This window comes from Notechis scutatus, chromosome 2 (assembly GCF_049901735.1).
Source record: "Notechis scutatus isolate UNSWTSFEM ecotype Mainland chromosome 2, rNotScu1.2, whole genome shotgun sequence".
NCBI classification, from domain to species: Eukaryota; Metazoa; Chordata; class Lepidosauria; order Squamata; family Elapidae; genus Notechis; species Notechis scutatus.
Window position 1 is genome coordinate 223,696,656 of NC_142010.1, and position 16,178 is coordinate 223,712,833.

At 37.8% G+C, this 16,178-nt stretch overlaps 1 protein-coding gene across 1 annotated transcript; it reads right to left on the reverse strand.

Moving 5' to 3' along the window:
* Positions 1–8,501: 8,501 nt before the first annotated feature.
* On the reverse strand, positions 8,502–15,779 carry FAM174A (family with sequence similarity 174 member A). The gene is made up of 3 exons (XM_087958131.1): positions 15,222–15,779; positions 11,608–11,742; positions 8,502–8,945 (listed from the first exon to the last, which is right to left on the reverse strand). The coding sequence occupies exons 1-3, from the start codon at positions 15,599–15,601 to the stop codon at positions 8,942–8,944; spliced, it is 519 nt and encodes a 172-aa protein (XP_087814257.1). The 5' UTR covers positions 15,602–15,779; the 3' UTR covers positions 8,502–8,941.
* Between the last annotated feature and the right edge of the window lie 399 nt (positions 15,780–16,178).

Sequence of the window (16,178 nt, forward strand, 5' to 3'; positions counted from 1 at the left end):
AGGATAACAACCTGGAACTCAAAAAGAGATTCAAAAAGGCCTAGTCTCTAGCAGCTATGTCCACTGATAGGTTATGAACCTAAAAACCTGAGTAGAAGATTATGAAACTGACCATTGTTTGGTTTGTGATCAACTATTCATAGAGATTACATACACTGACGCTTTTCTCCCATATTAGAAATGTAAAACAGAACATTAGATGTGTTCTGACCAAGGCTTCCTGAGACCATAATTAAGCACACACTTAGTTAAAGCAACTCGTTTGATTTCAACGCTGGGAATTATGTTCATTCCCAGCCTGTAATGAGTCCCAAACAGTCCCTCGAGATAACCACCCACCTTTCTCTCCTTTGAATTGCTGCCAACAACTAAAGTGCCAAATGAACTATTAAAAACCAACCAAAGTACAAAGTACACACAGATATTCAAGGATTAATCCGAACAGAACAAACAACTTTGCTTCCAACAAAGTTTTCTTTACCTTTGCATGTCCTTTATACCTTATAGGAGGCAATCACCTCCAAGCCTTACTCCCGAGTCACCCCTTTTGTCTCAGCTGCTCTTGCCTTCTAACAGCTCTGCACACACACGCACTGGGAACAGGCTCCCCTTATTCTTCTGCCTCGCTGCTCCCAGACTCTGGAGTCTCCAGAGTCAGCACACCACTCCCAGATGGTCCCGGCCCCATCTCTGAATCGGATGCAGGACCCTCATCTGAGTCCTTTCCAGACTCTTGGACTGGTCCCTGTTCTTCCCACTGTCTGATTCCGCTGCTTTCTGCACAAGCTGCCGGTGAACCACAACAAGATGTACTTTTTTGAAAGACTGGTCAGGCCAGACAATCAGTTTCCTAGACAGTCAATTCATCACTAAAAAAGACAATTTATTCTTTTGAATGAATGAAGACATATAGCAGAGATTTACTTTTTTTCTTAGAAAAGACATTGTTCCAATTCTAGGCTTGACAATTGCATAGTTATGGTTGTTATTTTGATATTTTTTAAACCATTCCTTTTAGGTACATCTCACGTTCTGTGTAGATAACTGATCGAAAGGGTTATGTCTTCTGCCAGAGATCGAAGACAAAGAGCCTGACTAACTCTATTTATATTCTTTTCAGTTAGGATATATAGATAGGCAAATATATTTTTATGTTCAAGGAAGACTAGATATAAAACTACCAGAGATGAACTGCAAAAATCTGGATAACCTCTAGATTTTTTTAAAAAAATTATATTTTAATTTATTTCATTTTTGTGCCACTTGTACTAGATGGCAGTAGAGAGTTAGTTTCAGGGGTGGGCTGCTGCAGGTTCGCATGGGTTCGGAAGATCCTCTAGCTAAGATGCTGCATGGTTTGGCGAACCCGCAAATCCTACCCCTGGATGGCCCCTTCCCTCCCACCCCTCCCCTCCCACTCTGCCCCACTGCTCCAAGGAGTCTCCATGTGGTCCGTTTTGGATGTCAAGTAAGTGCAGGGCCCTCATGGAGGCTTGGGGAGGCTGAAAAATAGGCTGGCCTCCGGAGCCTGGGGGCGGCTGTTTTTGCCCTCCTGGAAGCTCAGGGAAAACCTCTGGAGCTTGGGGAGGGCGAAAACAGTCCCTCCCCCGACCATGGTGCAGGAGGCCAACTAGGCCACACCCATCATGGCCATGCCTATCCAGCAACTGGGCAGAGAATTGGTTGCTGAAATTTTTGAAGCCCACCCCTGGTCAGTTTTCTAAATTTGTTTGTTCCCAAACAGATCTTTGGTCATTTGGATGATGGTAGCCATCCAGATCTTTGCAGCCAAAGATGCTTGTTTGAAATCACACCAGTTGCCATAGTAAAAATGTCCAGTAATGTTTCATTTCCATAAAAATATACCAAACTATGGTGAATCCAAATAGTTCACAAAACTTATGCAATGAAATATTTTTTGGCAAGTCAAAAACAACATGCATTTCCATTTCATGCACATCCAGAATAAATAATATAAATGAAGGTTCAAAACAATTTATACTCAAACAGTTTAGAATGAAACTGTGAATCTTATTATGATTATGCATTGGTTTCTACTTCCCACAACTTACTTCTTTGTAAGATAAAACAATATGGATAGCCATACCAACAATAGATGGATTTGCAATTGGTTGACTAAACACACTCAGTGGGTTGTCCTTAATGGAACTGCATATACATGGAGGGAAGCATGCAATGGGGTACCACAAGGTTTTGAATTGGGCCTAGTATTCTTCCACTTCTAAATAATCTACTGAGAAGGGGAACTCATTAAATTTCCAATTTGGTGGGAATAGCTAATATTTTAGAACATAGGGTTAAGTTCCAGAAGGATTTTGAATCTTGAGCATTGGGCCATATCCAACAAGATGCAGTTAAGTGATGAGAAAAGTAAAGTTCTACATTTAAGGCAGGAAAAGCCAGATGCATAGGTGTAGATTATGGGGCACCTGGCTCAACAATATTAACTGTGTTTGGCATCTAAGTGTCTGAGTGGACCACCACTTAAGTATGACCCAGAAGTATGCTGCAGCTGCCAAAAAAGCCAATGTAAACTTAGACTGCATCAATAGAGCGATAGAATCATTATTACAGTGAGAAATGATAATATCACTTTATACTGTGCTGGTGAGACCATATTTGGAATACTACGTCCAGTTCTGACTACAAAAAAGATGTTGAGATCCTGTAAAGTATGCAGAGAAGAACAAACAAAGATGATAAAGTATCTGGAGATTACATCGTATGATGATCTGTGGAGGGACCTAGATATGTCTACCCTATCACAGAGAAGGATCAGGGAGGATATAATTGTCTTCCAATACTTGAGGGTTTTATTCTCTAGGCACCAGAGAGCAGGTCAATAAGTAATGGGAGGAAGTTTATCAAAGAGAGATGCAACCTAGAAGTAAGGAAAAATATTGTGACAGTAAGAGCAATTAATGGAATAGCTTATCTCCTAAGGCTGCAGATGCTCCATCACTGGCGCTTTTCAAAAATAGACTGGACAACCATTTGACTGGGTAGTATAAGACTCCTGTTTTGAGCAGGGGGTTGGACTGGACGACCTCTGAGATCCCTTCTAACCAGGAGTGGGATTCGAATTTTTTAACAACTGGTTCTATGGGCGGGACTTGGTGGTCATGTGACTGGGTAGGCGTGGCCAATTCAACATCACTCACATCGAGGGGCGCTTCCCCTTGCCTGGCCTATCGTGACTGTGGGGATGCTGCAATGGTCGTAAGTGTGAAAATGGTCATAAATCACTTTTTTCAGTGCCATTGTCACTTTGAATGGTCACTAAATGAACTTACTTGTACAAAAATACAAAAAGCTTCTTTGCTTGCAAAAAGCTGCTGTAAATACCAATCATTATATTAAAAATACCTGCAAGCCGGAGTTACAAATCAGGCAGAGTGCCAGAGCACCTTGAGGAATTAAAATAATTAAAATGCTGATAGTTATATCAGCAGCCAACTCTTGCTCATAAAGTGAAACCCTTTAGCAGAGAGGTCATTTAAGCTCTCCAGAAAGAGCACACTCAGGAGAAGCAATCCTTAGATCTATTTACACCACTTAAAGATACCAGCTGGTCTCATTCACCTCTCAAGATATCCTAAGGAAATCATCCAGATTTAAGGAAAGGTCACATGCCTGCCAGAAAGGCAATAAAAAAAATCAGTGCCAAGCTTGCATCCTGCCTCTTGGAAGTATATCCCAAAAGGACAGTGTCAGATACCACTAAAGCAGTGAAGGAAGACCCCCTTCCCAGATAGAAAAAAAACCATGAGGCAGGAAAAAAAAAATCAAACACAATACAAAGAATTAAATCACAACTGTAGTTGTTGTTTGTTAAACCAATTACCAGAACAAATAAACATAGGAACTAGCCAGATTTCTCAACCCAGTTTCTTTTCAGGAACAGAGATTAACCTTTTCCTTCCAAACAAAGCTAAATAGAGAAAATTATTCCATCAATAAACACAGGATTAAACATCACCAAGCACAGAATTAAACTTCACTAAAAACCAGTTTTAGACTAAAACTCAGAAATGGTATGTAAACTCACCTCTGAATGTCAATCTTTCTAGCTAGCCAAGATGCCTTGCTGAATGTCACTCATCTTGGTTCCTTGTCATTATGCAGCTCTGCTTCGTTATTCAATTATTTCTTCAAAATGCTAACTCCAACAGGGGAGTATTTCCTCCCAATAGCAGTGTAAAAAGTTTAAAACAATCCTTCCCCTTTAAGAAAGTCAAGCTGTCAAGTTTCCAAGTGAAATGGTTACACATGTCAATTTCCGGCTCCACACAAGCAAAGTACCAGCAAAGGAGAAAAAAAAATTCCAGAGAAGCTTCGGAGACAAGAAGTCTAGTCCTGCCAAATATGTAATAAGGGTTAAGGGAGAGGCAGTTTTTGTAAGCCACAACACCAGAATGTAAAGAATGCCTTCCTTACAGGATTGGGCCTGTAAAGTGAAAAAAACAAAAACAAAAGGAAATTTCCTCTAACAACCAGTTCTCTGAACTGCTTAGAAAGTTAACAACAGGTTCTAGCGAATAGGTGTGAACCAGTAGAATCTGACCCCTGCTTCTAGCCCTGTTTGTATGATTCTTTATCTCTACATATTAAGTATCAGCTCAGAATTAAATAAAATTCTTAATATAAACATTGATTTAAAGAAAAGTGCATTTTCTTGTTCACAAAAGCACATTGACCAAATTGCTATGTTAACCATGTATAAGATTGAAATGTTAAGCATCTCTTGTTATTGAATGTATAGCAATATAGAAAGAATTAAATCTCTCAAAGAGCCCTAGTAATAATTAGTCTGACCTAAAAGGACCTCTTCAATGGGTGACTCAAATATAATTCAAAATACTTTGCAGATTTAATAATATTCATGTTCCCGATAGATGTTACATAGTGTTACTGTTTTAAAACTCTGAAAACATAAGCTCCTATTACCTTTGTCTCCCTAGTATTCCTAGACTGAAATTCTACCAACAGGGTGGTCAGTCTTTGACAATGTGTTGTATTCATTATTTAACCACAATCATAGCAGAAGATGCTAAGTTGAAGATTGTCCTAGATTTTTGCAGGAATCAGTAGCAAGCTTCTCTTACTCATAACTCTTGCTATCAAATGATACCACAATGAAAAATAAAAAGTACTTGGAAAATATTAACGCTCTATTAGATGTCAACCAAATGGCTATTAATCCAGTTAAAGGGAACAACATATTTAGAACTCATCCTGCAAATTAAATAAAAGCAGGAAATGAGAATAGAGAGAATGAACAATTTCTTTATGATCACCACTATTTCGACAGGTTATGCCACAAAATGGGGTGGGTGGGTGGGGGGACTTGTTTAGAACATCTGATAGCAAGTAAACTTTTGGGAGCTCCAAAATGGAAAGACCTAATTAAAATAATCTACTGTGTGGAATCCACACAGTTTTCTTAGCCTTATTGTCCCATTTTGCAATTTAAATTAAAAAGATATAATTAAACGGAAAGCTGCCACTATGCAGAGCAGTGTCTTGATGTACATGATTTTTAATCCCTATAGAGAAATTCTCAGAGTAGGACAGTGAAAAGAATTGAAAAGGTTGCTTTCTAAAGCACTTGAGCATGAATGAAGAGACTTGTCTACAAAATGTTAATGAAACTACATCCAGAAACTATGGCACAGTTGCTTTGCAGATCTCCACACATGTGAAAGCACATTTGATTCATAGATGGTCCCAACATGCTTTGCAAATAATCATTCAACATTTTGAGGGGAACTTCATTTACACAACATACCTTGTTGATGTGTCCCCTTTAAACACAAGTTCCTTTCATAAACCAAAACTCAATGCTTTCTTTAGGAATATGCCCTTCTTCTTGGAAAAAAAATAATACTCAAAATTCACTGAATGAATAAACAAGGACAGCAAGTAGGAGTTTGATCAGGGAAGTGAAGAAGCTGCATATGTCCCAGCCCAGCTCTTCTAAGATGGAAGTGTGGAGGAACTGCTACTAACTATAGCAAACACATGCTACAAGTGTAGGCTGTTGACTCTCCGGCAAGAGAAGGTTACAGGGCTATGATGTCCATATTCCAGTTAAAATCATAAGGATTTTGTTTGTATCGTGGCTTATTTTTACAAATAACACATACAGAGAACATATCCAACACATCTCCTCCTCCTATTTTTCCCACAACACTGTGAGGGGAGTTGGGCTGAAAGAGAGTGACTGGCCCAAAGTCACTCAGTCGGCATTTACGGCTTAGACTTGAACTCATGGTGTCTGGCTTTCTAGCTTGATGCCTTTCTTGGATCCATCATAGGAAGGACAATATACTAAGAGGCCATTTTGAAAATAAAAGAAAGCTAGGCAAATGGTTGGTTATGATACAATGGATGATACTTTTTATGGACACTTTTTCTTTGGCTCTTCAGAATAAGTTCCAAAGCCTCTGCATAGATTTTTTTTTAGAAAGATAACAGCTGCTACAGCCTCAAGGACTGAAGAATAGGATTCTACAGGCTGTATAAATAAAGGATGACTTGCCTTAGAGGCTGTAAGCTAGAGGCAGTTGTGATGAGGGACAGGATATTGACAAGGACCAAAACAGCAATCTGTGGACCTGGTAGTCTGTTTAAGAGAAATATGCTACCTTCTAAGGATTCACATTTATGTGACAGAAAAGCCCCTAAAGACCTTTTAAGATAATTGACAAACATTCCTTTTTACAGATACACATGGAAATAAATGACATAGGACAGACATTGTGTTAAAAACATTACAAGTGACAATGAAGCATTGAATAAAAGGGAGAAGGAGCTGGGAGTAGAAGTGGCATTTTCTTTACTCCCTGAAGCTTATGAGCTGAGAGGAATATTGGAAGCAAACAAATGGATACATGAGGAGAATTTGGATTCCCTGTTTATGGGATGTATTTGTGATGAGAAATTCCTGGCAAGAAATGGGCTGTATGAGGTGGGAATGTTTGGAAGACACCTTGCAAACCTAATGCAGAAGGCTTTAAATAGGGGGAAGAGCCTCCAGAAAAGTCACTTCAAGATGACATATGATACACAGAATATGGAGATGTTCAATAATGAACATGTGAGTAACAGAAAGGAATACATCAAATTATATGTTTTCAGCACCTGTATAGAAATACATAAATGGAAAGAACTAGATCTCTTAATGTAGGAAGCTGGAAATGATTTAGTAGGCATTACAAAAATGCAGTAAAATAAAACTCTTGAGTGGTTTACTAAAAGGTACAACTTGAAAAATAAATAGACCAGACAAAAAGTGAATGAGTGAATATTGCAAATTGTCCATTTTTTTTAAAGTCTTGCAATCCATCATATTTATATGAATTACTGCAGTAAAGAGTAATAATTTCACTGTAGGCAATTTTTATAATTTATTTGGATATCTAGCGATATCTAGTGTGGATATTCCAATAACATTTTGACTCAAGAAATGTTTAACATTACAGAACTGAAATGATTATTTGGACAAAAATTCTTCCAAATTACTATGTACAAAATATAGTTTTGGTGGATTATGAATAATGGGCAAACTAAGTTGAAAGATATGTATTTCTTCTAAATCAAAAGTAGCATAGTAGTAGTAGTATTTTCTTAATTCTCCTAAGTACCAAGAATCTTCAACTTATGAATCCTATTTTCAAAGAGTTGAATTTTACTGTTAAAGTGGGAAAGGGGGTGTATGTTATACCACACTTTTAAGAATTAAATATTATGCATATTATATAAACACCCTCTCATTAGTGATAACCTGTTTCCTAGATCAGAAGCGAAATGATCACTAAGGGATCCACATGACTGAGAGATGCTGCAAAGATCAAGGCTGTTGCTGTCTCATTTGGATAAAATTCTCTTGTACAGCAAAGCCACTTTTATTGTCTCTCTGGCACACACTATTATCACACGCAGAAATCTGGTTAAACTCTGCACATTGGTTGGAAAATGATTTTTTAAAAATTACCATGGCATTTGCAGAGGGTCACTAAACCAGGTGGACACTAAATAAGGAACAGCTGAGTGTATGTCTGTGTGTATAAAAAAAAAACACCTGAATAGTCTGTTTCATTCCCATGCATTTTCATATAACAAGGTGAGCCATTAGCATATGAGATTGTATGGACTTATATATAAAATTATTTGATATATCTCCAGTTATTATAATGGTGGAATTTTCTTTAACGGCTTCCATGAATGCTTGCACATAGAAAAATGCTGACAAGATGCCTTAGCAATTCTGCACATCTTACATTAAAAGACTATCAAGAAGTCCTTCTCTAAATAGCTTATGGAATTTGAAATTAGGCATAAAACAAAGTTCCGCTAATTTATACTTGCTGAAAAAGTGGTTCCAAACTCAGCTAATGGAAGATCAGTTCCATTACTGCAAGCAATTTTTCTTCCATCCAAATCAATATCTCACACCAACAGATTCAGAGACCAAGGAATGAATGTTAGGAATACTGTAAACATTTATTTACATCGTTCACACAGAGCTTCAGTATACATCTAATTTACTAAGAACATACATTCCTCTGACACATGGTTAGATTTGGCTAGCTGCAAGGAGTTCAAACAAATAAATTACCAGTTTACATAAAAAAAAATTGGCCAACAAAAGATTTTCAAAAAGAAGATCACAAATTAATATAAGCCGAAAATACCCTGTTGAAAATAGATTAGAAATTTAGTGTGCTATTTCCATAGGCTTTGACCTTACAGTATTTCTGTATATACAAAAGGTACAGTAAAATGTTAGTATTTATTGCAACAAACTAAGGATGTCATAATACATTTCATATCCTCAACTGATGTTGGCTTCACGTTCCTTCCAAACAGCCTTCTTTTGTTGCTCCACAATTGAAATATTTTCACACAAGGCACATACTTATCTATAAAAAAAAGGAAAAAAATAAGCAAAACCAGCTCACCCAAATTAACGTAGTTACATATTTTTAAATTCAATATTCATAAAAGTAGGATCTCATATTATCCAATGTATTATAATATATTGTCATAACATCTACCCGATAGAACGTCATAGCCAGAGATTTGTTTGTACCCAATCCTGCTTGTTTCATAAATCCTTGAAGACCTGGATTCATGAGGCCTGAAGGTTAGATTTATTTATTAAATTTATTAAATGTATAAGCTGCCATCTTGCTATTCCGAGCCATCATTGCTTTTAACCACTTTTAACAAATCCATGTTGGCTTCTAGTAATCGGTTTATTCATTTCTAGATGCTCACAAATCCACTGGTTTTTCAGGATTTTTCCCAGGTATTATTGTCAGGCTGATTCCTGGATCCACTTTCTCCCTTTTTTGAATGTTTGGAATTATATCAGCTCTTTTCCAGTCTCTGGCAGTTTCCCTTTGCTCCAGGAGCTCTAAAAGACTTCAATCAGTAATTCCAAATGAATCTGCTGGCTCCTTCAGAATCCTGTGACGTAAACTAATTGGTCCCAGCAATTTGAATTCGTCCAAAGCAGATCAACATTCTCTTACCAATTCCATGCCTAGTATTCCTATTCTGTTTCCCATAGTGCTGATTTTGATAGGTTGGACTACTTTTTCTTTTTATGTAAAAACAGATGCAAAGAACGAATTATGCATTTTTGCTTTCTCCCTGCTACTTATCAATTTTTTTGCCATCATCTCCCATTAGCAGTTGGATCATTTCCTTGATTTTCTTCTTGAACCTTACATATTGAAACATTTTGGGGAGATATTTTTGGCATTTGTTGCATACCTTAGTTTATTCTGAGCCATGAGCTTCTTGATTTCATCCTTGCAGATTAGGGCTATTTACTCGTATTTTGTTCTATTTCTATACTCCTTTCTATTTTTTATACTTGTCCTTTCTATTCCTCAGTTTGTTGGAGAGCTCTTTTTGCAACCATCCTGGTTTCATCTAGAATGTCTTGATTTTCTTCCTCTCTGGTCTTGACCTTTATTATCTTATTTTCAGAGTTCAAGCATTTTGTTCCCACCCCCCTAGGATTTCTATTCATGGAATGCTCCTTAATCTTTCTGTTAGTTTATTGAAGTCAACTCTCTTAAAGTTTGAAGTACTAGTCTAACTTTGTTCAGTTACCTGTGCCAACATTATGGTAAATTCTAGAATGACATGGTCACACTGTATTCTTAACAATAAATTAATAATTCACTTTTACAGAACTGTGTTGCCAGTAATTATCAGAAATGTATTTCACTCCAATTCTTCTTTAATAATTTCTCTTTCTCCAGATTTAACTTACAAAAAATTGTAAGTTAAAAACCCACTCTACCTTAGCTAAAATTATAAGCAGTCTAATTATCTGTTATATCTGTTTAAAAAGCGAATCAATCACAGGTTAAATTTGCCATGAATTTTTCTAGAGTAGCATCCATCGAATGTCACTTGCAACTCCTATTCTGCTTCAGATATTCCTTGTCAGAACTGACTAAAAATAATGTCTGCAAAGCACTATTTAAAGAATAGATTTTTGTTCTAGTGAGAAAAAATGGCTTGCATTTTATAAAAAGCATTAATATTTAAGCTTATAGTATTGATTTTTGAGTACAAGACACAAGAAAGCTACTGAAGCATGAATAAAAAAGGCAGAATACCATGGGAGATATTATCTATATTTCAAAACCAGATTGCTGCAAGTGAAAACCAAAGCTACAATAAACAGACAGCCTATGCTACCTGGGAGACTGCTGCTCTTAATATTTTCAAAATAGATTACTACCAAGAATAGAACACAAGACAGAAGGCTTATTTAATTAAACATAATTATCATTTCTGAAATACAGTTTTAAGAAAACACAATGTGCAATAGCAAAATAGTCATCTCTCCCCCAGCAAATACAAACATGTAATACAAACTACAATGATAAGCTTGTAGCTGATTTTGTAAAGAGTGAATATTGCTATCTAATTAAAAAGCCATGGATTTCTTATTCTCTCTCATATGGTTGCATATAATTGTTTGCTTCATTTACAACGATGTCACACATCTTCCTTTGGAAACTGCACAACACTGTTCCATAATCTCTAATCAAAGAGGAATATGTGAAGCTACATACCCTGTTTCTCCAACAATATGGCCTCCCCCAATAGGAAGTCCCAGCATGTTTTATAGGCATGAAATGAAATTAAGCCCCTCCCCCCAAATTAAGGCCTATATTAAAACATGAGAAATGGGGGGGAATGTGGGGGGGCTTGCTGCTAGGAAGTACTTTTGTTGCACACCCGGATATGGTGCTGCCTGAGTTGACCCCGATATGAAGTGCCCCACCAATGCCGAGGTCAACATCCAAACCATCGCTGCCCGCCCACCCGAAGATGCAAGGGGGGGAGGAATTAAGTCACCCCCGAAATGACGGCCTAGCCATTTTTTCGGGGCTCAAAAAAAAATAAGACCCGGCCTTATTATATGAGAAACACGGTAGTAATATATGCTTATATAAAATGCCTACTTTATAAATACATTCTACTTTGTTTTCACATGTGTCTTTATAATCCCTAATGTCCTATTATTTTACTCCCTGAAATAAAGATACTAACCTTCGAGGATGATTGGCATCAAACAGTGTGTTATCATCATCATTATCATCTTGCTCTAAAGGTGTCAGCTCTGAGTTTTCTATGTTTGTGTCCAGAACACCATACTTCCGTGTCTTCCTGTTTCTTCGTCTAAGTCTAATACAAATGTTACTATGTGTTAATCAGGGCTGAAGAAGATTAATATGAGCAGAATTAGTTTTCAACTTTCAGTGTACAAAATAAAAATGAAACATTTGAAGCATATAAATCTGAGTCAATATAGATTTAAACAAAGTTTGTATTCTGAGTTAGTCAATAATGAAATATATCCCCACCCCTTCCCGAATTTTAGTATTTGTCCCACGCAAATACAAAAATATTTAATTAGACTTTAAATATATTTCTACAATGTAGAGCATAAATTGTATAGATCAAAAATATACAGATAAGTTTGTGAATTATCAAGCACCCTACACACTAAGTTTTAATGGTCCTCTCTTATCACCAGTTATATTCATTTAAATTTTCATTTTTAACTACTTTTGCTTCTTATTTTACTTTAAAAGTATTAAATATGAAGGGGAAATGCTTACATGCAAATTAATATCTATTTGGCCTATTTATATTAACTGCACTCTGTAGTTTATAAAGGCTATCCGAATGCCAAACGAAATAGTCAAGCCTTGAAGCTTGTAGATATATGAAAATAAACTTCTTTGTGGAATACTGAATTCTGAACTTTATCTTTGTACTGATTTGTTCACTGCAGCTCTGAATTTTGTGCTAAAGAAATTGATCCTATCTTCTAAAATTTCTTACCAATGAAACATAGAATATACAAAGAATATCACTTGGCCCTCTTGGTTTCTTCCTCTCAGCAGCTCTAGAAACTTTATTCTTTCTTCTACAAATGATTTTCCTAAGTTAATTCAGTATTCTATACAAACTAACATTTTACATTTAGCTGTAACCTGTAACTGTATGTGTACTGTGGAGGCTATTCTATTACTTTATATCAATTACTTTTAGTGATCATGATAATCAATGAGCTAGTTCAAATTGTTCTTTCATTAAGAAGCTATTTGCTACCATATCAAAATAATGCTTTTTAAAAACTCCATTAGTAATAACAATATGTAAAATGGGAACTTTACAAGGAACAAAGTCACCAAGAGACTATTTATCTATTTGTAAAATTTATTGGTTGCCCATCTTACCATAGGGTAACTATGGGTGGCTTACAATAATTTTATGTGATGATGATGAGTGTATGTGTGCATATAAAATAATTTTTATTTATTGTCACCTTCTCTAACTTTAATGTCTTATTTAATCCCATTGTGTTTCTTCTATCATGACCATAGTAAATTTGTGACTTGATTTTCATAACTGGTAGTATAGCTTGTGTCTCTCGTGTACATTATATTATTCAGGAAAATAAGGTGTATTTAAATAAACTATAAATATTGTAGAATAAAAAAAATATCACCTTCAGCAGGGAAGGTGATATTACAAGATAAATAGTGAGTCAATTGCAATTATACAGCATGAACTTTGGGTTAAAGCAATAGTTGTACTCACTAAATGTTTCATTGCACTTTATTTGTCCAAAATCACTCTCAGAAGATATTGTTTATACTGCTTGTTGGCCTTTAATTACAATAGTGTCAGTGATTCTGAGAAAAGGCTGCAATGATGGTGAACAAGAAAATGCAATCCCATGCACAAACTTCTATTTGCCTGCATAATAATGGATTCAACTTTGACTGCTTTACAACATACAGGGGACTGAGGAGATCTTGCAATGGCTCTCTACTGTAGCCAACATCACCCTCCCTATTTGCATTTTTAATAGTTTTTAGTGATGCATTTTTATATATTCATTATACAGAAAATACTGAAATGTAGCATACCAATTTCAAATATTCACAAATTTCTCCTAAAAACACATTTGATAATTTTTCAAAAATATAGTTTAAACTGTTATTTAGGATAGAGGCCTTATCAAAATATATTCTGCTTATTTCATGTATGATTCAGTAAAATATCTATGGTGTATGTCTAGTGAGAGTTGACTTTCCCACCTAATCTCTTGGACACCACAAAAAGGCTACCTTGAAAGAAATTCCAAAAAAGTCTCCAAAATCTGAGTTAGCGTCAACACTTAATAGATCCCTTTAAAAGTCTACTGGTATCTATGCAAAAGGAATAAGGAATCTTGCTCTAGTCTAGATGCATTTTATTAGGAACCATTCTTCCATTTATCTACTTCTTTAGCTTCCAATTAACACCAAATGAAATTCACATGACTTACTGAACATTCTTTTATCTTTTGAGGATTTTTTAAGCCTGAAAGTAGGCCTTTCAGTAGAACACCAGACATAACAAATGTGTACTATTTTTTTAATTCTTCCTTTAAATCTCTAAAGGCTATCTTTTAATGCTAAACAGATAGTCCTCGAGTTACAATCATTCGCTTACTGATTGTTTGAACATACAACAGCACTGGGAAAAATGACTTATGATTGTTTTTCACCCACAACCATTGCAGCATCCCCATGGTCACATGATCAAAATTTGGATACTTTATGACAGTTGCAGTGTCCCGGGAGAAGGTCATTGGGTTAGTCAGATTCACTTAACCGTGTTACAAACTTAACAACTCAGTGATTCACTTAACTATGGCAAGAAAGGTTGTAAAATGAGCCAAAACTAATTTAACTGTCTTGTTGAGCAATGGTATTTTGAGGCTCAATTGTGGTAATAAATCAAGGACTACAGGTATTTTGTTATGATCCTAGAACTAAACATTTCAAACCCTCTTTCTAAGATGGTGTAAGCATTTCAGACTTCCATCTGTCAGTGAGAGAAACACAGAGAAAGACAGGGAGACAGCTGTCTCGTTTATATCTTGAATTCTAAACTTGACTTTGGTTACTCTGCACATTATCTATCTCCTGCCAGTCATACAGAATATTGATTTGAAGCCACCTTCTGCTTGTTTGAACTTAGTTTAAAACCCACCAATCTTTTCCAGTGTGAGAACAGGAAGCATTAGCCATCCACTGGTCTATTACCCCTTTTAACTTTTTAAAGAAGAAATTGGACAACCACTTGTCCGAAATGGTACAATGGTACACAGCCAGCAGGGGGTTGGACTAGAAGACCTCCAAGATCCCTTCCAACTCTGTTATTCTGTACCCGCATTCGGTTGGCCTGTTCTGGGGTGGTGAAGGAACATCAAACCCAAATGAGGCCTTCAAAACAATCGTTAAGTGAGCCACAAAATTAACCCTCCACACTCAGTTATACAGCAAAAAATTACTCTGCAGTAAGCCAACCCAGCAAAACCAAGGAAGTTTTAAAAAGAAACGATTCCAAAATAATTCCTGATGTTTACCGGAGCCAAATAAATGTACGCAAGCCGTGGGGAGACTAACAAGGGTAGAAAGTGGAAGAAGAGTCGACCCAAAGCAAACTACTCCGCTGTCTGTCTTTCCCCTCAGACCGAAAAATCCAGCCTTAGTTACGTTCAGGTCCAGGCATACTACGCGGCCAGAGGGCCAGACACGGGGAAAGGGGTGGGGGCATCTACAGGCCTTCCCGGGGCAGAGCGAGAAGGAAAAGCCGCTCACCGCACGGTCCGGATGACGAAGTAGACGATGAGGGCAGCGCTGACCAGGACCAGCACCGAAAGGGCGCGCTGGGTCATGGGCTGGTTGACCTCCGAGCGGGGGGGCGCGGCGGCCATGCTGCCGTTCCCGTTCACGCCGCCGCCCCCGCCCCCGCCCCGCGCTCCCTCGCCGACAGAAGAGCCGCTGCCTCCCGGCGTGCCCGAGGGCGCATCGTCGAGGCCCAATCGCACGGCTGGCAGAGGGGCGGCCGGCAACGCGGAAGGGAGCTTCGTGGTGGTACGCGGGGGAGGCGCCGCTCCTTTCCCGCACAGCGCGGCCGCCGAAAGCAGCACCAGCAAAAGCCACGGTAGTGGCGGCGGCGGCGGCCAAAGCCGCCGCATGGCACCCAATCTAAGCCTGGCCTGGCGAAGCGCGGCCTAAGCCCCGTCGGATCCTTGACAGAAGGAAGACGAGAAGGAGGAAGTGCTCATCTTTCCGGCGACTGAAATCGCTGCCATGGACGCCGAGCGACGCTACGAATCTTCAGCTCCTCCCTTCCGCCCCGGTTCCTGCCACGTGACTGAGAGTCCTCGGCGCCTGCGCAATAGTTGTCGCTGCAGCGGTTGACCTGAGATTGGGTTTTGTGGGAGGGCGGAGGAAGAGCGGATAGAAAGAGTGCCAAATAGGGATCAAATGGGCTTCCCTGGTAATAACTGTTGTCCCAACATTCATTCATTCATTCGTTTGTTTGTTCGTTTGTGTGTTTGTTTGTGTGTTTGTTTGTGTGTTTGTTTCCTTTTCTTCAATGGTTTGCTTTGTGAACCAGTCTCTATGAGATTCTCAGTCATCCAGGTCATTGTTGTCCCAAAGGTGCTTTTTCAAGAGGCATCTGGACTTTCTGGTTTTTGTTTGAAGACATTTTACTTCTAATCCAAGAAGTTTCTTCAGCTTCAATGTCTTAAAAAACAAAACAAAAAT

Bases quoted from the DNA above. Each gene is read 5' to 3' on its own strand.
- FAM174A (XM_087958131.1), bottom strand. From the start codon at position 15,601: ATGCGGCGGCTTTGGCCGCCGCCGCCGCCACTACCGTGGCTTTTGCTG. The intron at 11,743-15,221 runs GTGAGCGGCTTT...CATTTGTATTAG, and splicing joins TTCGTCATCCGGACCGTGCG to ACTTAGACGAAGAAACAGGA.